Source organism: Scyliorhinus canicula, chromosome 29 (assembly GCF_902713615.1).
Source record: "Scyliorhinus canicula chromosome 29, sScyCan1.1, whole genome shotgun sequence".
Lineage (NCBI taxonomy): Eukaryota > Metazoa > Chordata > Chondrichthyes > Carcharhiniformes > Scyliorhinidae > Scyliorhinus > Scyliorhinus canicula.
The window spans coordinates 2,462,938-2,486,751 of NC_052174.1; the positions used below are offsets into that span (position 1 = coordinate 2,462,938).

General features: G+C 46.1%; 1 protein-coding gene across 11 annotated transcripts in view; it reads left to right on the forward strand.

The window, feature by feature from the left end:
* The window catches only part of LOC119958426 (Fc receptor-like protein 3), a 224,100-nt gene that overhangs the window by 99,924 nt on the left and 100,362 nt on the right, over positions 1-23,814 (forward strand). For 2 of the 11 annotated variants that reach the window (XM_038786965.1, XM_038786954.1), the window contains exons 1-2: positions 1,699-1,937; positions 2,131-2,201. In XM_038786965.1, the coding sequence (XP_038642893.1) occupies positions 2,171-2,201 (31 nt within the window). In that variant the 5' untranslated portion in view covers positions 1,699-1,937; positions 2,131-2,170. Of the gene's footprint in view, positions 1-1,691; positions 1,988-2,130; positions 2,202-19,709; positions 19,826-21,664; positions 21,736-23,814 lie in introns of those variants that run through there. The other 9 variants (XM_038786957.1, XM_038786959.1, XM_038786956.1 and 6 more) reach the window with 9 other exon arrangements.

The window sequence follows — 23,814 nt, forward strand, 5'->3', positions numbered from 1 at the left end:
TGTCTAATGCTGTCGTAATTTTCCTTTCCCCAGTTTCGCTGCTGAACGTGGGGGTTGCCCTCATCCCGATCCATAAGTAAACTAAGACTTACGGAATTGTGGTGTTCACGACTTCCAAACTTTTACCCGACTGGTGCCTCAGCCACCTGTCCAGGCTCATTCCGCTATACCAGGTCATGTACTGCCCTCTCCTTGTTTGGATGTCTTACATATTTCATCAAGAAGCCGTCTTCGATACTCCTTAAACACGCATTCAAACTTAAGAACGTGGAGCAGGTATCGGCCATTTGGCCCCTGGAGCCTGCTCCGCCATTCAATGAGATCATGGCTGATCTTTTTTGGACTCAGTTCCACATTCCGGCCGGAACACTATAACCCTTTATCCCTTTATTCTTCAAATAAAAGTTCTATCTTTATCTTTGAATCATTTAATGAATGAGCCTCAACTGCTTCACTGCGCAAGGCATTCCATAGATTCACAACGCTTTGAATGAAGAGGATCCTTCTAAGCTCAGTCCTAAATCTATTTCCCCTTATTTTGAGGCTAGGCCCCTAGTTTTGCCACCCGCCAGTGGAAACAACCTGCCCGCATCTATCCTATCTATTTCCTTCATAATTTTACACGTTTCTATAAGATCCCTCCCGCATCCATTTGAATTCCAACGAGTACAGTCCCAGTCTGCTCAATATCTCCTCGTAAGCCAACCCCTAGTGAATCTCCTCTGCACACCCTACAGCGCCAGTACATCCTTTCCCTGGTAAGGAGACCAAAACCGAACACAATACTCAATACTCTATTGAGTCCTAGTCAATAGAGGAAAAAATTGTATCTGCTCCCACAACAACTGTTACTTTTGCACCTATCCCAATTCTTTGTTCCTATCTGCTCCTCTATCTCGCGCTGGCTGTTGGGGGCCGGTAATAAACGGCCAATATTTTGATTGTCCCCTTTCTGTTCTTGAGGTCTACACAGATTGTTTCATTGTATGAGCCCCCGGGGGTGGCGTCCCGCAGTCCGGCTATAATATTCTCCATCACCAGTCATGCTACTTTCCCAACCAATTTACATCCCCCTCTATTTCTCCAGAAGGATCTATATCCTCCAACGTTCAACCGCCAATCCTGCCGTTCATTTAACCACGTTGCATTTCGTATCGAACGATAATTAAATTGATGATTCAATTTAAGATACGTCTGCATAAAAATCATGTCAGTCCTTTGAACACCTCTAACATGCATCCCAGGTGTTGGTCACACAGTTTTCCAGAATTAAGCACATTCAAGGCCTAAAGTTCATGGAGGTGAAATCCCCTCATGTCCCCTATCTACAGTTGCAAGGGGTACACACAGTATATAACTTTTGACTGTTCTCCCCGGTCGTAAATAATCACGAACGTAGCCGTAGCCAGTCCTGTCTCTGTTTTAATGACATCCATTTTCGTTGACATCAATCATAGTTGGAAGAGCTGCAGGGATGTGTGTTCTGATAAGGCTGCACTTCAAACCTTGCAGCCAGAGTTTGCTTTTCAGCTCATTTCCTCATTTTGCTCATGTGGTCAGCGGCCACGCTCATCACACCCCGCACTTACCGTGGGGGTGGGGGGGGGGGGGGGGAGAGGGGGGGTGGTGAGCAACGAGATATGCCAGCCTGCTCTGGGACATCTGACTGAGTCTGCGCTCCTGAATCAAAGCAAGTACAGATACTGGATTATTCGAAATCATTACTTTTATGTTTTCGCGCAAAAAATGGGATGCAACAGCAAAGTGCAAACCGCAATGACATAATACGGAACTGCGATCAATCGAATAAGACTGCTGCCTTACAGCGCCAGGGACCTGGGTTCGTTTCGGAACTTCAGTGCCAGTCAGTTTGGAATTTGCACTTTCTTCCCGTGGTCGGCTGCTCCGGATTCTCGCACAGTCCCAGACACCTGCAGGTCAGGTTAGGTTGGGGAGAGTCGGTCCAGATAGTGTGCTCTTTCAGAGGGTCAGTGCAGACTCGATTGTCAGAATGTTCTCCTTCGGCACTGCAGGAATTATATTACTCTCAATTTGTCAAAGACCTTGGAAATGCTCGAGGGAGCGAAATTCCTCATTCTTCCCGCGTAAATCTATGATTCTCTTTTCCAGGTAACCAGGCGAGGGAATGTCGATCTGACAGTTGTTCGGAATGAAATCCATCGGCCTATTCCAGATATTCTGTAAGTGATTGCAACATGTGAACATTATTTTTATTTTAACTGCATCATTGACCCAGAACCTGCAATCGGATTTAAACTTTTAATTCTCCATCAGGGATTGACAAACCGAGAGTTTCTGAATAAAATATATCCAATTAATCTAAGCTATTAAGCAAATATTGCAGATTCTGGTCATGTGAAGTAAACGCGCAAATGATAAGGTGGTATTATCTTATCATTCGAAAATGTAAAAATATTTTGTAAGACCGATGACCTTGGGTATCAAGCATTGATCCTAGCACTCTGGACAATGATACTAAATTGTAACAATACCTACAACACTTTCAGCTTGAATTGGTAAGTTGCGAGTAAAAGACGAATCACTCACCCAATATTAAAGCCACATTGAACACTTTGGAGCCTAATTCTGTCATTTATTTGCATTAATATTGCACAGTCCAAAATTAACAACGTGGGTGTTCGGTCTGATTGGAAATGTAATGGAACTCATAAATATACAGCCTGCATCCAGGGGCATGTCAGGGACAGGGATTCCGTCACATTAATTCAAACTATTGTTCCTTAAAGCCTGTCAGTCGCTGGCGGTCCTAATCCTTACCACGTTGAGGACATTCGATCCCGGCTCCATCACTCTCCATGTCCATTTTGCACATTTTCGCTGTCTGTGCGTGGGTTTCAGCCCCACAACCTAAATATATGCACGATAGGTAGATTAGCCACGCTAGTTTGCTCCTTACTTGAAAAAAACATTGGGTAATTTAGATTTACAGCAAAAATGCCTGTCATTTACCGATTAAAGCTGGGGGGGGGGGCAGGGAAATGAGCGCCAAATAACACCGGCATGGATAAACTCACAGTAGCTCCGTAAATGGAAGATTTAAAGGGAAAACAGAGACCACGAAAGTAGGGATCGGATTATAATACCGGCTTCCTCTGGGTGGAAGGGACGGATAGGAAAGGTATTGCCTGGCGAGGGGGTTGGCGGATCGGAGGGGAGAGTTAGACGGTCATGTTCCTTGGATACAAGGCTCTGATAACTTCAGGATGGCATAGGGCAGACTGAGAGTTAATAATAATAATCATAATCGCTTATCGTCACAAGTAGGCTTCAATGAAGTTACTTACTCTGCGATGGGGGTGAGTTCAGGGAGGATTGGGATCATTTGGTAGGGGGGCTCAGACGGTCAGTGGAATTCAGTTAGCGAGGGGGAGCCACTCGTGGAGACCAAGGTTAGTCTGGGAGGGGTTAATCAATCCGGGAAGGGAGATGGGGTGACGTGTGAGGAATGAGAAGGTGGAGGGGAGCAACGTGGCAGACCAGAGGGGGGGATGCACAGAGCAGGGGTATTCGAACTGGTGGGGTTGGGTTCTTCCGAACCGAGCGGGGGCGGGGAGGCGGCTCAGACTGGAGAATGTTCCAGTCGAACCATAAAGAGACGTGTTAGCAGGAACTTGTGGTCACACCAAGGGGTGTGAGGGTGGGATCGGACGGAAGCGGTGGATGTCGGAACCGAAGGAGTCACGATCCAGAGAGACAGTGAGAGAGGCAGAGAGAGAGATGCATTATTCGTCTATTATTTCACCTCCAAAGAGCAAGGGATTGCCAGAAAGGGTAGTACAGTGATCAGCCCTGCTGTCTCTTAGCGCCAAGGACCAGGGTTCAACTAGGAACTTGAGTGACTGTGTGTGCGGAGTTTGCACGGTAGGTAGAGAAGTACAGCACAGGACAGGCCCTTCGGCCCTCGATGTTGCGCCGAACTTTTGTCCTAGGTTAATCATAAAATTTTGGACAATTTTTCATGGCCAATCCACCCGACCTGCACACCTTTGGACAGACGGAGGAAACCTTAGCAGTCACGGGGAGGATGTGCAGACTCCACACAGACAGTGACACAGGTCGAAATCGAACTTGGGACAGTGACGCTGTGAAGCAATTGTGCTATCCACAATGCTACCGTGCTGCCCTTAAGAAGTTAACCTACACTCCATTATTCTACCCTAATCCATGTACCTATCTAATAGCCGCTTGAAGGTCCCTAACGTTTCCGACTCAACTACTTCCACAGGCAGTGCATTCCATGCCCACTATTCTCTGGGTAAAGAACCTACCTCTGACATCCCCTCTATATCTTCCACTATTTATCTTAAATTTATGACCGCTTGTAATGGTGTGTTCACCCGGGTGAAAAGTCTCTGACTGTCTACTCTATCTATTCCCCTAATAATCTTGTAAACCTCTATCAAGTCGCCCCTCATCCTTCTCTGTTCTAATGAGAAAAGGCCTAGCACCCTCAACCTTTCCTATTATGACCTATTCTCCATTCCAGGCAACATCCTGGTAAAACTATTTTGCACCTTTTCCAAAGCTTCCACATCCTTCCTAAAATGAGGCGACCAGAACTGCACACAGCACTCCAAATGTAGCCTGACCAAGGTGTTGTACAGCTGCATCATCACCATACGGCTCTTAAATTCAATCCCTCTGCTAATGAACGCTAGCACACCATCGGCTTTCGTCACAGCTCTATCCACTTGAGTGGAAACTTTCAAATGTCTATGAACATAGACCCCAAGATCTCTCTGCTCCTCCACATTGCCAAGAACACTACCGTTAACCCTGTATTCCGCATTCGTATTTGTCCTTCCAAAATGGACAACCTCACACTTGTCAGAGTTCTGCCACTTCTCAGCCCAGCTCTGCATTCTATCTATCACTCTTTGAAGCCGACAACAGCCCTCCTCACTATCCACAACTCCAACAATCTTCGTATCATCTACAAATTTACTGACCCACCCTTCAACTCCCTCATCCAAATCGTTAATGAAAATCACAAACAGCAGAGGACCCAGAACTGATCCCTGCGGTACACCACTGATAATTGTGCTCCAGGCTGAATATTTGCCATCCACCACCACTCTCTGTCTTCTATCGGTTAGCCAGTTTGTTATCCAACTGGCCAAATTTACCACTATCACATGCCTCCTTATTTTCTGCAAAAGCCTACAATGGGGAACCATATCAAATGCCTTACTTAAATCCATGTACTCTACATCCACTGCTTTACCTTCATCCACATGCTTGGTCACCTCCTCAAAGCAGTCAATAAGACTTGTAAGGCAAGACCTACCCCTCACAAAACCGTCCTAATCAAGCAGTGCCTTTCCAGATGCTCAGAAATCCTACCCCTCAGTACCCTTTCCATTACTTTGCCTACCACCGAAATAAGACTAACTGGCCTGTAATTCCTAAGGGTATCCCTATTCCCTTTTTTGAACAGGGGCACGACATTCGCCACTCTCCAATCCTCTGGTACCACCCCTGTTGACAGCGAGGATGAAAATATCCTTGCCAACGGCTCTGCAATTTAATTTCTTGCCTCCCTTAAAATCGTTGGCTATATCCCGTCAGGCCCGGGGGATTTGTCTATCCTCAAGTTTTTCAAAACGCGCAACACATCTTCCTTCCTGACAAGTATCTCCTCGAGCTTATCAGTCTGTTTCACACTGTCCTCTCCAACAATATGGTCCCTCCCATTTGTAAATAGTGAAGAAAAATAATTGTTCAAGGCCTCTCCTATCTCTTCAGACTCAATACACAATCTCCCGCTACTGTCCTTGATCGGACCAACCCTCGCTCTCGTCATTCTCATATTTTTCACATATGTGTATAAGGCCTTGGGGTTTTCCTTGATCCTACCTGCCAAAGATTTTTCATGCCCTCTCTTAGCTCTCCTAATCCCTATCTTCTGTTCCAACCTGGTTATCTTGTATCCGTCCAGCGCCCTGTCTGAACCTTGTTTTTTCAGCCTTACATAAGTTCCTCCTTCCTCTTAACAAGACATTCAACCTCTCTTGTCAATCATGGTTCCCTCACTCGACCATCTCTTCCCTGCCTGACAGGGTCATACATATCAAAGATAAGCAGTACCTGTTCCTTGAACGAGTTCCACATTTCACTTATGTCCTTCCCTGACAGCCTATGTTCCCAACTTCTGCACTTCATTTCTTGCCTGACAGCGTTGTATTTACCCTTCCCCCAATTATAAACCTTGCCCTGTTGCACGCACTTATCCCTCTCCATAACTAAAGTGAAAGTCACAGAATTGTGGTAACTACCTCCAAAATGCTCCCCCCCTAACAAATCTATCACCTGCCCTGGTTCATTACCATGTACTAAATCCAAAATGGCCTCTCCTCTGATCGGACAATCTACATAGTGTGTTAGAAAAGCTTCCTGGACACACTGCACAAACACAACCCCGTCCAAACTATTTGATCTAAAGAGTTTCCACTCAATGTTTGGGAAGTTGAAGTCCCCATTGACAACTACCCTGTGACTTCTGCACCTTTCCAAAATCTGTTTCACAATCTGTTCCTTCACATCTCTGCTGCTATTGGGGGGCCTATAGAAAACTCCCAACAAGGTGACTGCTCCTGTCCTATTTCTGACTCCAACCCATATTACCTCAGTCGGCAGAACTGCCTTTCTGAAGCTGTTATACTACCTCTAATTAACAATGCCACCCCCCCCCCCCCAACCTCTTTTACCATCCTCCCTAATCTTGTTGAAACATTTATAACCAGGGACCTCCAACAACCATTTCTGCCCCTCTTCTATCCAAGTTTCCGTGATGGCCACCACATCGTAGTCCCAAGTACCGATCCATGCGTTAAGTTCACCCTCCTTATTCCTGATGCTTTTTGCATTAAAGTATACACACTTCAACACATCTCCTTGCCTGCAAGTACTTTGTCAATGTTACCTTCCCCACTGCATCACTACGTGCTTTGACGTCCAGAATATCGGCTTCCTTGGTTTGGACTACAGATCCGGTTCCCATTCCCCTGTCAAATTAGTTTAAACCCTCCCGAAGAGTACTAGAACCCCCCCCCCCCCCCCCGGGATATTGGTGCCCCTCTGGTTCAGATGCAACCCGTCCTGCTTGTACAGGTCCCACCTTCCCCAGAATGCGCTCCAATTAGCCAAATACCTGAAGCCCTCCCTCCTCCACCATTCCTGCAGCCACGTGTTCAACTGCACTCTCTCCCTATTCCGAGCCTCGCTATCACGTGGCAGCGTCAACAAACCTGAGATGACAACTCTGTCTGTCCTGGCCTTTAACTTCCAGCCTAACTCCCTAAACTTGTTTAAAAGCTCCACATCCTTTTTCCTACCTACGTCGTTGGTACCAATGTGCACCACGACTTCTGGCTGCGCACCCTCCCCGTTCAGGACCCTGAAGACACGATCCGAGACATCCCTGGCCCAGGCACCCGGGAGGCAACATACCTTTCGGTAGTCTCGCTCGCGACCACACGGTGTCCCCATGTCTGCAGCGCTTTCCTCCGGATGCTCAGGTTGTCTCCCGCTGTCCAAACGTGGGCAGGCAAGCCGGATTGTCCACACGAAATTATCCCTTAAAGTCCAAAGGCTACGTAGATTTCCAGGAACAGGCTGGGAGAGTGTGTGTCGGTCGGATGCTCTTTCGGAGGATCGTCGAAGACTCGATCGGTTGAATAGCCTCATTCTGCACTGCAGCGTGTCTGTGATAAGAACGTACGGACTTGGAGCAGGATTAGGTCATCTGGACCCTCGAGGCTGCTCCGCTATTCATTGAGAACATGGCTGAGCTTTTGTGGACTCCGCTCCACTTTCCGGCCGACCACCATTACAATTAACCCCTTTATTGGCAGCACGGTAGGGGCCAGCAGAGGGCAGCAGAGCAGAGCTACTGATCAGCTGTTCTGGGGAAATTTGCATACGTGCAGTGCGGTCAGCCTAAGTTGAAGGTGAATCTGCGAAGGAGACCCGAGGAGTTTGAGTGAAGGCAATCATCCAGCAGAGGGCAGCAGAGCAGAGCTACTGATCAGCTGTTCTGGGGAAATTTGCATACGTGCAGTGCGGTCAGCCTAAGTTGAAGGTGAATCTGCGAAGGAGACCCGAGGAGTTTGAGTGAAGGCAAACATCCAGCAGGGGGCAGCAGAGCAGAGCTACTGATCAGCTGTTCTTGGGAAATTTGCATACGTGCAATGCGGTCAGCCTAAGTTGAAGGTGAATCTGCGAAGGAGACCCGAGGAGTTTGAGTGAAGGCAATCATCCAGCAGAGGGCAGCAGAGCAGAGCTACTGATCAGCTGTTCTGGGGAAATTTGCATACTTGCAGTGCGGTCAGCCTAAGTTGAAGGTGAATCTGCGAAGGAGACCCGAGGAGTTTGAGTGAAGGCAATCATCCAGCAGAGGGCAGCAGAGCAGAGCTACTGATCAGCTGTTCTGGGGAAATTTGCATACGTGCAGTGCGGTCAGCCTAAGTTGAAGGTGGTTTGTGGAGAGGCTGTTGGCAAGTGATAGTTAAACCCGAAAAACTTCGTGAGTGTTTCCCACCCTACCTCCTCCTCTAACCAACCCCCCCCCCCACCCCACGGTGTTTGGGAAGCGGGAGCAGGGGCTTGTCGTGAAGGTGAGTGAGTGCCTTTAAATTTGCTTACCTTTCAGCGGGTGCAGGGTTTGAGGTAATATCAGGTAAGCTCTTCCTTTATTTTTCTTTTTCTTGTTTTTTTTTAAATCTAGAGGTGATGTCAGGGAAGGCAGTACAATGCTCCTCCTGCAGAATTTTTGAGGTGAGGGACGCCGTCAGTGTCCCTGCTGATTTCATCTGTGGGAAGTGCACCCAACTCCAGCTCCTCAAAAACCGTGTTAGGGACCTGGAGCTTGAGCTGGATGAACTTCGGATCATTCGGGAGGCAGAGGGGGTCACAGATAGGAGCTTCAGGGAAGTAGTTACACCAAAGACTGGAGATAGATGGGTAACTGTAAGAGGGACTGGGAAGAAGCAGTCAGTGCAGGGACCCCCTGCGGTCGTTCCCCTGAGTAACAAGTATACCGTTTTGGATACTTGTTGGGGGGACGACTTACCAGGGGTAAGCCATGGGGTACGGGCCTCTGGCACGGAGTCTGTCCCTGTTGCTCAGAAGGGAAGGGGGGAAAGGAGTAGAACATTAGTAATTGGGGACTCAATAGTCAGGGGCACAGATTGGAGATTTTGTGGGAGCGAGAGAGACTCACGTTTGGTATGTTGCCTCCCAGGTGCAAGGGTACGTGATGACTCGGATCGTGTTTTCCGGGTCCTTAAGGGGGAGGGGGAGCAGCCCCAAGTCGTAGTCCACATTGGCACTAACGACATAGGTAGGAAAGGGGACAAGGATGTCAGGCAGGCCTTTAGGGAGCTAGGATGGAAGCTCAGAGCGAGAACAAACAGAGTTGTTATCGCTGGGTTGTTGCCCGTGCCACGTGATAGTGAGATGAGGAATAGGGAGAGAGAGCAATTAAACACGTGGCTACAAGGATGGTGCAGGCGGGAGGGATTCAGATTTCTGGATAACTGGGGCTCTTTCTGGGGAAGGTGGGACCTCTATAGACAGGATGGTCTACATCTGAACCTGAGGGGCACCAATATCCTGGGGGGGGGGAGATTTGTTAGTGCTCTTTGGGGGGGTTTAAACTAATTCAGCAGGGGCATGGGAACCTGGATTGTAGTTTTGGGGTACGGGAGATTGAGAGTATAGAGGTCAGGAGCACAGATTTGACTTCGCAGGAGGGTGCCAGTGTTCAGGTGGGTGGTTTGAAGTGTGTCTACTTCAATGCCAGGAGTATACGAAATAAGGTAGGGGAACTGGCAGCATGGGTTGGTACCTGGGACTTCGATGTTGTGGCCATTTCAGAGACATGGATAGAGCAGGGACAGGAATGGTTGTTGCAGGTTCCGGGGTTTAGGTGTTTTTGTAAACTCAGAGAAGGGGGCAAAAGAGGGGGAGGTGTGGCGCTGCTAGTCAAGGACAGTATTACGGTGGCGGAAAGGATGCTAGATGGGGACTCTTCTTCCGAGGTAGTATGGGCAGAGGTTAGAAACAGGAAAGGAGAGGTCACCCTGTTGGGAGTTTTCTATAGGCCACCTAATAGTTCTAGGGATGTAGAGGAAAGGATGGCGAAGATGATTCTGAAAAAGAGCGAAAGTAACAGGGTAGTTGTTATGGGAGACTTTAACTTTCCAAATATTGACTGGAAAAGATATAGTTCGAGTACATTAGATGGATCATTCTTTGTACAATGTGTGCAGGAGGGTTTCCTGACACAATATGTTGACAGGCCAACAACAGGCGAGGCCACATTGGATTTGGTTTTGGGTAATGAACCAGGCCAGGTGTTAGATCTGTAGGTAGGTGAGCACTTTGGAAACAGTGACCACAATTCGGTGACCTTTACGTTAGTGATGGAAAGGGATAAGTTTACCCCGCAGGGCAAGAGTTATAGCTGGGGGAAGGGCAATTTTGATGCCATTAGACATGACTTAGGATGTGTTGGTTGGCGAAGTAGGCTGCAAGGGTTGGGCACACTGGATATGTGGAGCTTGGTCAAGGAACAGCTATTGCATGTTCTTGATACGTACGTACCAGTCAGGCAGGGAGGAAGGGGTCGAGCGAGGGAACCGTGGTTTACCAAAGAAGTGGAATCTCTTGTTAAGAGGAAGAAGGAGGCCTATGTGAAGATGAAGCGTGAAGTTTCAGTTGGGGCGCTTGATAGTTACAAGGAAGCGAGGAAGGATCTAAAGAGAGAGCTGAGACGAGCAAGGAGGGGACATGAGAAGTCTTTGGCAGGTAGGATCAAGGAAAACCCAAAAGCTTTCTACAGGTATGTCAGGAATAAAAGAATGACTCGGGTAAGAGTAGGGCCAGTCAAGGACAGTGGTGGGAAGTTGTGTGTGGAGGCTGAGGAGATAAGCGAGATACTAAATGAATACTTTTCGTCAGTATTCACTCAAGAAAAAGATAACATTGTGGAGGAGAATGCTGAAACCCAGGCTATTAGAATAGATGGCATTGAGGTGCGTAGGGAAGAAGTGTTGGCAATTCTGGACAAGGTGAAAATAGATAAGTCCGCGTGGCCGGATGGGATTTATCCTAGGATTCTCTGGGAAGCCAGGGAAGAGATTGCTGAGCCTTTGGCTTTGATTTTTAGGTCATCATTGGCTACAGGAATAGTGCCAGAGGACTGGAGGATAGCAAATGTGGTCCCTTTGTTCAAGAAGGGGAGTAGAGATAACCCCGGTAACTATAGGCCGGTGAGCCTAACGTCTGTGGTGGGTAAAGTCTTGGAGAGGATTATAAAAGATACGATTTATAATCATCTAGATAGGAATAATATGATTAGGGACAGTCAGCATGGTTTTGTGAAGGGTAGGTCATGCCTCACAAACCTTATCGAGTTCTTTCAGAAGGTGACTGAAAAGGTAGACGAGGGTAGAGCAGTTGATGTGGTGTATATGGATTTCAGTAAAGCGTTTGATAAGGTTCCCCACGGTCGGCTTTTGCAGAAAATACGGAGGCTGGGGATTGAGGGTGATTTAGAGATGTGGATCAGAAATTGGCTAGTTGAAAGAAGACAGAGAGTGGTAGTTGATGGGAAATGTTCAGAATGGAGTTCGGTTACGAGTGGCGTACCACAAGGATCTGTTCTGGAGCCGTTGCTGTTTGTCATTTTTATAAATGACCTAGAGGAGGGCGCAGAAGGATGGGTGAGTAAATTTGCAGACGACACTAAAGTCGGTGGAGTTGTAGACAGTGCGGAAGGCTGTTGCAGGTTACAGAGGGACATAGATAAGCTGCAGAGCTGGGCTGAGAGGTGGCAAATGGAGTTTAATGTGGAGAAGTGTGAGGTGATTCACTTTGGAAAGAATAACAGAAATGCGGAATATTTGGCTAATGGTAAAATTCTTGGTAGTGTGGATGAGCAGAGGGATCTCGGTGTCCATGTACATAGATCCCTGAAAGTTGCCACCCAGGTTGATAGGGTTGTGAAGAAGGCCTATGGTGTGTTGGCCTTTATTGGTAGAGGGATTGAGTTCCGGAGCCATGAGGTCATGTTGCAGTTGTACAACACTCTAGTACGGCCGCATTTGGAGTATTGCGTACAGTTCTGGTCGCCTCATTATAGGAAGGCCGTGGAAGCTTTGGAACGGGTGCAGAGGAGATTTACCAGGATGTTGCCTGGTATGGAGGGAAAATCTTATGAGGAAAGGCTGATGGACTTGAGGTTGTTTTCGTTAGAGAGAAGAAGGTTAAGAGGTGACTTAATAGAGGCATACAAAATGATCAGAGGGTTAGATAGGGTGGACAGCGAGAGCCTTCTCCCGCGGATGGAAGTGGCTAGCACGAGTGGACATAGCCTTAAATTGAGGGGTAATAGATATAGGACAGAGGTCAGAGGTGGGTTTTTTACGCAAAGAGTGGTGAGGCCGTGGAATGCCCTACCTGCAACAGTAGTGAACACGACAACATTGAGGGCATTAAAAAATTTATTGGATAAGCATATGGATGATAAGGGCATAGTGTAGGTTAGATGGCCTTTAGATTTTTTCCATGTCGGTGCAACATCGAGGGCCGAAGGGCCTGTACTGCGCTGTATCGTTCTATGTTCTATGTTCTATTGTGGATAGCACAATTGCTTCACAGCTCCAGGGTCCCAAGTTCGATTTCGACTTGGGTCACTGTCTGTGTGGAGTCTGCACATCCTCCTCGTGTGTGCATGGGTTTCCTCCGGGTATTCCGGTTTCCTCCCACAGTCCAAAGATGTGAAGTTTGGGTGGATTGGCCATGAAAAATTGCCCTTAGTGTCCAAAATTCTATGATTAACCTAGGACAAAATTTCGGCTCAACATCGTGGGCCGAAATACTGTGCTGTATTTCTCTATCTATTTTTCAAAAAACTATATATCTTGATATCCGAAACATTCAATTAATGAGCCTCAACTGCTTCACTCCCATAAGAAACAACAGCAGGCAGAGGCCATTCCCCCTGGAGGGAGCATCATCATTCATAAACTTCATCAATATTCTGATTATTGCCTGAACGTCAGATTTCAGCCGGTCCCCAGTCCATTAATCTTGACTTCCCGCCACATCAAACATTATGTCTAACCTACTTGTATAATGGAGGCCGTAACCACTGATATCTGAAGCAAAGCTTTGATCTCATGAAAAACCTCCTCAACAAACAGAGACACCACATCCACTGCTTCTACCGTATCTATTCTAGTAGTTAAGTTATCTCAACCTCCAGTAGATTTTTTGAGAAGTATTTGCCTTTAAATAACGCATGTTGACATTGTGCAATCCTGTTAATGCTTTGCAAACGTCCTGTTATCATTTTTTTCATAATTGGACGTACATATCTTCCATACTGCTGATGTGACGATAATTCGCCTCTATTTCTCCCTTTATTTCTCTCCATATTATAATAGTGTGGTTTCATTTGCAAGCCTCCTATCTGCAGGGACTGCGACAGAGTCGATCAAACGTTGAAAGATGTCCACCACTACATCCAATAATTCCAGGGCCACTGCCTTGAATGCTGTGAGATATCGATTATAAGGCCCATGTGATTTCTGAGCCTTTAACCTCATTAATTTCCACGACACCATTTTCTAATCTAACACTGATGTCCCTCAGTTCCTTCCATTCATTAGGCCATTGTTTCTCTCAGATTTATGGCAGGTTTTTGTGCCCTGGTCTATGAAGGGCAGTTCGGTCAAGGGCAGGTCGGTCAAGGCAACCTTGAGGAGGAGTTTATAGAATGTATCCGCGATAGTTTCCTAGAACAGTATGTAATGGAACCTACGAGGGAACAAGCGGTCCTCGATCTTGCCCTGTGTCATGAGACAGGATTGATTCATGATCTCTTAGTTAGGGATCCTCTCGGAAGGAGCGATCACAATATGGTGGAATTTAAAATACAGATTGAGGGTGAGAAAGTAAAATCAAATACTAGTGTTTTGTGTTTAAACAAAGGAGATTACAAGGGGATGAGAGAATAACTAGCTAAGGTAGACTGGGAGCTAAGACTTTATGGTAAAACAGTTGAGGAACAGTGGAGAACCTTCCAAGCGATTTTTCACAGTGCTCAGCAAACGTTTATACCAACAAAAAGGAAGGACGGAAGAAAGAGGGAAAATCGACCGTGGATATCTAAGGAAATAAGGGAGAGTATCAAATTGAAGGAAAAAGCATATAAAGTGGCAAAGATTGCTGGGAGATTAGTGGACTGGGAAATCTTTAGGGGGCAACAGAAAGCTACTAAAAAAGCTATAAAGAAGAGTAAGATAGAGTATGAGAGTAAACTTGCTCAGAATATAAAAACAGACAGTAAAAGTTTTTACAAATATATAAGGCAAAAAAGAGTGGCTAAGGTAAATATTGGTCCTTTTGAGGATGAGAAGGGAGTTTTAATAATGGGAAATGAGGAAATGGCTGAGGAACTGAACAGGTTTTTTGGGTCGGCTTCACAGTGGAAAACACAAATAACATGCCAGCGACTGATAGAAATGAGGCTATGACAGGTGAGGACCTTGAGAGGATTGTTATAACTAAGGAGGGAGTGATGGGCAAGCTAATGGGGCTAAAGGTAGACAAGTCTCCTGGCCCTGATGGAATGAATCGCAGAGTGCTAAAAGAAATGGCTAGGGAAATTGCAGATGCACTAGTGATAATTTACCGAAATTCACTCGACTCTGGGGTGGTCCCGGTGGATTGGAAATTAGCAAACGTGACGCCACTGTTTAAAAAGGGAGGGAGGCAGAAAGCAGGAACTTATAGGCCAGTGAGCTTAACTTCGGTAGTAGGGAAGATGCTGGAATCTATCATCAAGGAAGCCATTGCGAGGCATCTGGATAGAAATTGTCCCATTGGGCAGACGCAGCATGGGTTCGTAAAGGGCAGGTCATGCCTAACTAATTTAGTGGAATTTTTTGAGGACATTACCAGTGCCGTAGATAACGGGGAGCCGATGGATGTGGTATATCTGGATTTCCAGAAAGCCTTTGACAAGGTGCCACACAAAAGGTTGCTGCATAAGATAAAGATGCATGGCATTAAGGGTAAAGTAGTGGCATGGCTAGAGGATTGGTTAATTAATAGAAAACAAAGAGTTGGGATAAATGGGTGTTTCTCTGGTTGGAAATCAGTAGCTAGTGGTGTCCCTCAGGGATCCGTGATGGGCCCACAATTGTTCACAATTTACATAGATGATTTGGAGTGGGGGACCAAGGGCACTGTGTCCATGTTTGCGGATGACATTAAGATGAGTGGTAAAGCGAAAAGTGCAGAGGATACTGGAAGTCTGCAGAGGGATTTGGATAGGTTAAGTGAATGGGCTAGGGTCTGGCAGATACAATACAATGTTGACAAATGTGAGGTTATCCATTTTGGTAGGAATAACAGCAAACGGGATTATTATTTAAACGATAAAATATTAAAGCATGCCGCTGTTCAGAGAGACTTGGGTGTGCTAGTGCATGAGTCACAGAAGGTTGGTTTACAAGTGCAACAGGTGATTAAGAAGGCAAATTGAATTTTGTCCTTCATTGCCAGAGGGATGGAGTTTAAGACTAGGGAGGTTATGTTGCAATTGTATAAGGTGTTAGTGCGGCCACACCTGGAGAATTGTGTTCAGTTTTGGTCGCCTTACTTGAGAAAGGACGGACTGCCGCTGGAGGGTGTGCAGAGGAGATTCACTAGGTTAATCCCAGAGCTGAAGGGGTTGGATTATGAGGAGAGGTTGAGTAGACTGGGACTGTACTCGTTGGAATTTAGAAGGATGAGGGGAGATCTTATAGAAACATTTAAAATTATGAAGGGGATAGATAGGATAGATGCGGGCAGGTTGTTTCCACTGGTGGGTGACAGCAGAATTAGGGGACATAGCCTCAAAATAAGGGGAAGTAGATTTAGGACTGAGTTTAGGAGGAACTTCTTCACCCAAAGGGTTGTGAATTCCTTGCCCAGTGAAGCAGTTGAGGCTCCTTCATTACATGTTTTTAAGGTAAAGATAGATAGTTTTTTGAAGAATAAAGGGATTAAGGGTTATGGTGTTCGGGCCGGAAAGTGGAGCTGAGTCCACAAAAGATCAGCCATGATCTAATTGAATGGCGTAGCAGGCTCGAGGGGCCAGATGGCCTACTCCTGCTCCTAGTTCTTATGTTCTTATGTAAGACAGAACCAAAGTACGTGTTAAATGTTTCTGCTTTTCCTTTATTCCCCATCACAAATTCCCCAGCTTCTACGTTTCTCGTCACTGGTCGGTGTGTCTTCCGGATATAAACAAGAAAGAGAGTATTATTTTTTATGTTTAAATTTTTTTTTAGATTATCCAATTTTTTTCCAATTAAGTGGCCAATCCACCTAACCTGCACATCTTTGGGTTGTGGGGGTGAAGCCCAAGAGAGTCTATTATAATCAGTCGTTGGAGAACGAATATTGGGGTGTATAGTCTCGAAATTAGGGCTCGACCATTCTGCAGAGATTTTGGGAAGAATGTCTTCTCTCAAAGTATTGTCTAGGTTTGGAACTCTCTCACACAAACAACAGTTGTAGCAACATCAGTTGTTACATGTGAATATGAGACAGATAGATTTGTGTTCAGCGATTGAACAAAGAAAAGTACAGCACAGGAACAGACTCTTCGGCCCTCCTAGCCTCGCCGACCATGCTGCCCGTCTAAACTAAAATATTCTGCAATCCCGGGGTTCCTAGTCCTCTATTTCTTTCCTACACTATCCACTCTGTCTATTCCCCTAGTAATTTTATAGATCTATATCAGGTCGCCTCTCAACCTCCGTTGTTCCAGTTAAACAAGCAGAGTTTATTCAAACTCTCATCTTAGTGTATGCCGTACATAATCTCTCCTGCACCCTCTCTGAAGCTTCCACATCCGTCTGGTAGTGTGGCGACCAGAATTGATCACTATATTCCAAGTGTGGCCTAACTAATATTCTATACAGATGCAACATGTCTTGAAAATTCTTCTCCTCAATGCCCCGGCCAATTAAGGATAGCATGCATTATGCCTTTTTGACTACATTCTCCACCTGTGTTGCCCCTTTGAATGACCTGTGAACCTGCACACCTTGATCTCTCTTACTGTCAATAATCCTGAGGGTTCTACCATTCACTCTATATTCTCGACCTGTATTGGAACTTCCAACGCATTACCGCACATTTGTCCGGATTAAACTCCACGTGCCATCTCTCCGCCCAAGTCTCCAAACGGTCTAAATACTGCTGTATCCTCTGACAGTCCTTATCGTTACCTGCAATTCCGCCAACCAATATGTTGTCCTCAAACTTACAAATCAGAACGGTTACATTTTGCTCCAAATCATTTATATATCCCAGCACTTATCCCTGCGGAATGTCACTAGTCGCAGCCCTCCAATCAGAAAAGCACCCTTCCATTGCTACTGTCTGTCTTTTATGACTTTGTCAGTTCTGTATCTATATTTCCAGCTCACCTCTGACCCCGTATGACTTCACCTTGTGTACCATCTGCTATGAGGTACCTTGTCAAAGGCCTTACTGAAGTCTATGTAGACAATATCTACTGCCCTAAATGCATCAGTCAGCTTAGTGAACTCCAGGAAAAAACTATATCAAGTTAGCGATACATGACCTCCCTTTCATAAAACTGTGCTGCCTCTGGCTAATACATCCACTTGCTTCCAAATGGGAGTAGATACTGTCTCGAAGAATTATCTCCAGTAATTTCCCTACCGCTGACGTAAGGCTCACCGGCCTGTAGTTCCCTGGATTATTATTGCTACCGTTCTGAAACAAAGGAACAACATTGGTAATTCTCCAGTCCTCCGGGACATCACCTTGAGCCAGTGAGGATGAAAAAAATTCCTTCAAAGCCTCAGCAATTTCCTCCCTTGCTTCCTTCAGTATTCTGGGGTTGATCCCATCAGGCCCTGGGGACTTATCTACCTTAATATTTTTTAAGACGCCCAACACCTCTTCTTTTTGGATCTCAATGTGATCCAGGCTATCTAGACACCCATCACCTTACTCAACATCCACCAATTCCTTCTCTTTGGTGAACACTGATGCAATGTATTCATTTCGTTCCTCGCTCATTTCTTCTGGCACCACAAATAAAATCTCTCCCCTGTCGTTCAGTGGGCCAACCCTTTCCCTGGCTACCCTCTTGCTTTTTACGTAAGTGTAGAAAGCCTTGCGATTTTCATTAACCCTATTTGCCAATGACATTTCTTTACAACTTTTCGCCCTCCTGACTCCTTGGTTAAGTTCCTTCCTACTCTCCTTATATTCCACACAGGCTTCGACTCTTCCCAGCCTTCTAGCCCTGATAAACGCCCCCTTCTTAGTTTTGACGAGGCTTACAATATCTCTCGTTATCCAAGGTTTAGGAAATTTGCCATATGTGTCGTTCTTTCTCACAGGAAAAAGCCGGTCCTGACTTACTTTCAACTGACATTGGAAAGTCTCCCACATGTCAGATGTTGATTTACGCTCAAACGTACGCCCCCAATCTCGGTTTTTCAGTTCCCGCCAAATATTATTATAATTAGCTATCCACAAACTTAGCCCATTCACCCGAATTCCACTCTTATTCTTGTCCACCAGCACTTTAAAAGTTACTGAATTGTGGTCACTGTTCCCGAAATGCTCCCTCACTGAAACTTCTACCTCCTAGCAGGGCTAATTCCCCAATACCAGGTCCAGTACAGCCCCTTCCCTAGTGGGACTATCTACATGTTGTTTTAAGAAGCCCTCTTGGATGCTCCTTACAAACTCTGCCCCGTCCAAGGCCCGAGCAGCGTGAGACCCAGTCAATGTTGGGGAAGTTAAAGTCTCCCATCACAGCAACGATGTTCCTTATACTCCTCTCCAAACTCTGTCTACCTATCTGCTACTCTGACTCGCGCTGGCAGTTGGGAGGTCTCTAGTAAACCCCAACATTGTGACTGCACCCTTGTTCTTCCTGATCTCTACCCATATAGCCTCGCTGCCCTCTGCGGTGCCCTTCTACAGTTTAGCTGTGATATTCTCCCTAACCTGTAGCCCAACAGCTCCACACCTTTGACATCCTCCTCATATCGCGCCTGAAACATCTAAATCCTACAGTGTTTATCTGCCAAACCTGTCCTTCCCTCACCAGGTCTCTGTGATGGCAACGACATCATAGTTCCAAGTGCTAATCAAAGCTCTGAGTTCATCTGCCTCACCTGCTATATTTTTTGCATTAAACCATATGTACTGCAGGCCACCAGTTCGGCTGTTATCAGCAACATCTCCCAGAATGCTCTTCCTCAGAGCCATACTGGCCCTATTTCCCAGTTATCCCTAATTTGTGTCACATTCTGACCTATATCTCCGGTCCCCACCCCCTTCCAGATTGAGGGATATTGGAAAAGGCAGGGAATTAAGTAAAGTTACAGAGCAGCCATGGTCTCATTCAATGGCGGGGCAGGCTCGAGGGACTGAATGGCCTCCACCTGATCATATAATCCTATGTTGACGTACTTATGGAGGCGTGAACGTTTAGCTGCCATTTTCCCTTTAATTTCGATCATATTCTACTTTTCCTCCTCTTGATAATGTTTTTACCGTCATGCTTTCTGCTTTCCAGGCAATATTATATCTCCTCTCTTTATTTGATATAGCAAATAATTTCGTTTGTGAGCCGTGGTTGAGCCGTGGGTGAGCCACCTTCCCTCTTTGATCTTATTTCCAGACAAAAATGAAGAATTGCTGTAGTTGTTGCAGGTGTTCTTTAAAGGTAAAACATTGCTTAGCCACTGTCAAACAACTATTTCAGTTCCACTAATATATCTTTATCAATTTGGGCCTCCTGCTCTTATATTCCCCTTTATTAAGATTAAGGACCCTACATTCGGATTCAACGAAGTCACCATCGAACTAAATAAAGCATTACGTCATATTGTGTTCGCTCATCCTCAAATGACGAGGCAAATCCATTTATCACTTATCAGTGCACAATACCTAGGCTTGTCTGTGGTTGGTTATGTGACGTGGTTTAAAAAAAAACACTGAGGTACAAGTTTGGTTTCTGTGATCTGTGTGTACATTAAAGTCACCCATGATTATATTCGGACCCTTATTGGATGCTTATCTGATTTCTTGATTTCCAGCGTCCCTTGTGTCTCCACCTCTGTTTGTGGGCATATTAACGACCCCTAGCAACCTTTAATCCCTCTTGGCATTTTTTATATCATGTCATATAGTATGAGATAGTATTAAATCTCAATATTGGACTGATTTCCATAATTACGAATACTGCTACCCCCTTCCTTACAGTTGTCTCCATCCTAAATACTGAATGCCTCAGATGTTCACTTACCATCGTCAGGCCATGTCTCTGGAATTGCAGCCATATCAGAGCCGTTTATATATATATATGCACTGTTAAATCATCTACATTATTGTGAATGTTTCGCACATTAAGGTGAATCTATACATAATAGATTCACATCAATTATGTATATTACCTGGAATCTGACAACATAAATGAAATAACAATTCGAATGCATTCATTTTCTATCATATTGTGTATAGATATGGGTGCATGGGTCAGGCACGCGCTGAGCGGCTAGCTCTGGTTAAAATGACATTAGATCATTGTTTCCGAGAGAGAGACAAATGTGGACTGATCTGAGTCAGGTATCTTAATATCAGTAGGTTGATAATTAAAGATGATAATGCTGCTTAAAAATCATGACACCGGTCATCTCTTTGAAGAACTCTCAGATTACATCATGGGAGTTGATCATTAATTTAGCCAGATGTGAACACATTCAGTGCCCACAATTCATGTCGGTTTAATTTCATCAAATGCCGTGCAGGACACAGCGTAGATGAAGTATGACTGGTCTCCCCGGTCGCAAATAATGGTAGACATTCTGGTGACAATAACGCATAATTGGAACAGCTGCAAGGCAGTGTCTGACAGACTCCATCCGCCCCCTTCTGATGAAGCTCCATTTCAAACATTGCAGGCAGACTCGAGGCTGGACTCGCTTTATGCATCCGGTAGAAATTCCTCATTTTGGTCAGGTGGTCAGCGGTCACGTCATCCCTCCCGCATAGTTACCGCGGGGGAGAGCAGCGAGATCCGCCAGCCCACTCTGGGGCAACTGAGTGAGCCTCGCTCTCCTCACTGCAAGAAAGTACTGATACTGGAATGTTATGAATATTGTGTTTGGTCTTTTCACGTGAATAATGGGATGGAATTGCAAAGTGCAACCTGCACTGAAATGATACGGAACTGCGACCGATAGTTTGGAACTGCTGCCTCACAGCGCCAGGGACCTGGGTTCGTTTCAGAACTTGGCTGGCCGCCAGTTTGGAATATGCATTTCCTCCATGTGTCCGGGTGCTCAGGGTTCTCCCACAGTCCCACATATCTGCAGGTCAGGTTGGGATGGGGTGAGTGGATCTAGGTCGTGCACTGCTTCAGAGGGTTAGTGCCATTCGATGGGAAGTATGGTCTCCTTCAGCATTACTGGAATTTTGAGACTCTCAATCCTGCAAAATAGAAAGGTTCGAGGGACTAAAATTGCTCATTTTCCCTCACCAAATCTATGATTTTACTTTTCAGTTAAGCAGGAGAGGAGAAGTTGATCTGAGAGTAGTTCGGAATGAAGTACATCCGCCTTCTCCAGATCCTCTGTAAGTGATTGTGACATATGAGCGTTATATTTTTAACTGCGTCATTGACCGCCAATCTGCGATAAACCTTTCACAGTCTAACAGATCGACAAACCAAAGAGGTTGTGAAAGATATGTAGTCATTACACTATGCTATTGAGTAAATATTGCAGAATCTGGAAACGTGAAGTAAAAGCTCAATATTGAGCTGGTATGTTCTCATCTTTCGAAAGAGTAATAAACACTTTGTCAGATCGAAGATCTCAGATTTCAAGTATTGCTCCAGACACTCCGAACCACGATGCTCAATTGTAATCAGCCCCAGATTGCTTTCAGCTTTGAGCTGATCAATTGGAAATGAAAGCACATTCACAATTTTAACCACCACGAACAGTTCAACGCCAGAATACGACATGATTTTGGATTAATGTCGTTGATACCCGCATTAAAATCGAGGGCATTCCGACTGAATGGATTGAAATGTAATTGTAACTGTTATATGTAGAATTTCCCGACACGAGCACGTCGGAGACTGGCTTCCCGTCACAAATGTTCAAGCTCTTGCTCTCTAAAGCCTATAAGATAAATAATCTAGGCTGAAGGAGACAGGAGCAGCGATGTAGGCCCAAGGCACCGTCGGCAAGTATAAACTGGCAGTATATGCCGTAAAATTGATGTTTACAGTGATAACTGAGATGAGGAAAATGAGGGAACGGACAATTAGTGGAGCTTGGACAAGGGATGAATGGAGGGTATCACACCAGATGAGGGTTGAACCGATGGAATACGATTGCAATGGAGAGGGGGATGTCATTCCAGGGTAGGTTAAACCGGGGGCTTCGGTCTCGACAGTGATGAGGCATTGGATAGGGGTGGGATGAAAGTAATGGTTCCTTATGTTTAGCAAGGGGTTCAGTTCGGGAAGCCGGGTGCGGATGTGAAAGTGGCGGTTCAGTCCTGGAGACGAGGGTTTCAGACCGTGGGGTCAGTGAAGGAGGAAATTGGCGGTTCAGTCCTGGAGACGGGGGTGTCAGACTGTGCGGACAGTGAAGGAGGGAATTGGCAGTTCAGTCCAGGAGACGGGGGTGTCAGTCTGTAGGGGCTGGGGAGGAGGGAAGTGACGGTATACCCCTGGAGAAGGAAGTGTCATACTGTGGGGACAGTGAAGGAGGGAATTGGCGGTGCGCGGAGTAGGACAGTCCTGGAGTGGAATCCATCATGGAGGCAGTAGGTAATTTCAGGACGAACATTCGATTGCGATGGGGTTGCGTCCAAGGGGTGGGGTTGTTTCCTTGATGAGGATCAGCACGGCAGAGGGGATCAGTATCTTTGTGGACGGTGTGGTCAGTCAGAGAGACACTGCTTAGGTGCGGAGTAGAATGGGATCGGGAAGAGGAGTTGGGTGACGACCAGCGAAGCGCGGGTGGGAGGGTGGATGGTTTGGGGAGAGGAGGCAAACAGGCCGAGCGGCGTGGGGTGGAGATCGGACCTGAAGAGGGGCATTCGGACCGGTGCGACGTGATTCCTCCGACTGGAGTATCTCAGACTAGAGAGGATTTCAATAAAACCAGTAAGGGGAGGCAGAGTAGGAAGGGGTGATCGATCATTAAGGGTGCTTGTTGAAACCATGCGTTGGTGTCTCACTGGAGTGGTGGGGTCGAAAGGGCTATTGGGGGCAGGACAGTGGTTAGCACTGCTGTCTCACGGTGCCGAGGTCACAGGTTCGATCCCGGCTCTGGGCAACTGTCCGTGTCGAGTTTGCACATTCTCCCGTATTTGCGAGGATTCACCCCTACAACCCAAAGATGTGCAGGTTAGGTTGATTGTCTGCGCTAAATTACCCCTTTATTGAGAAACAGTGAGTACTCTAAATTTATATATATAAAATAAAGGGGTATTGGAGGTATGACGGCACGACGTGCCGACCCAAAGAGACTGGGTGTTAGACGGGGTGTGAGTCCCAGTACAAGTGCGGTTTATCAGATTAGAGGTGTCAAACGCAGTGGAGGGTCCAGTCCGTGAGGGTGTAGTCAGTATGAGAGTACGGATCTTTAATAGAGGAGCGACAATCTGTGAAAAAGTATAAGCACGAAAAAACGG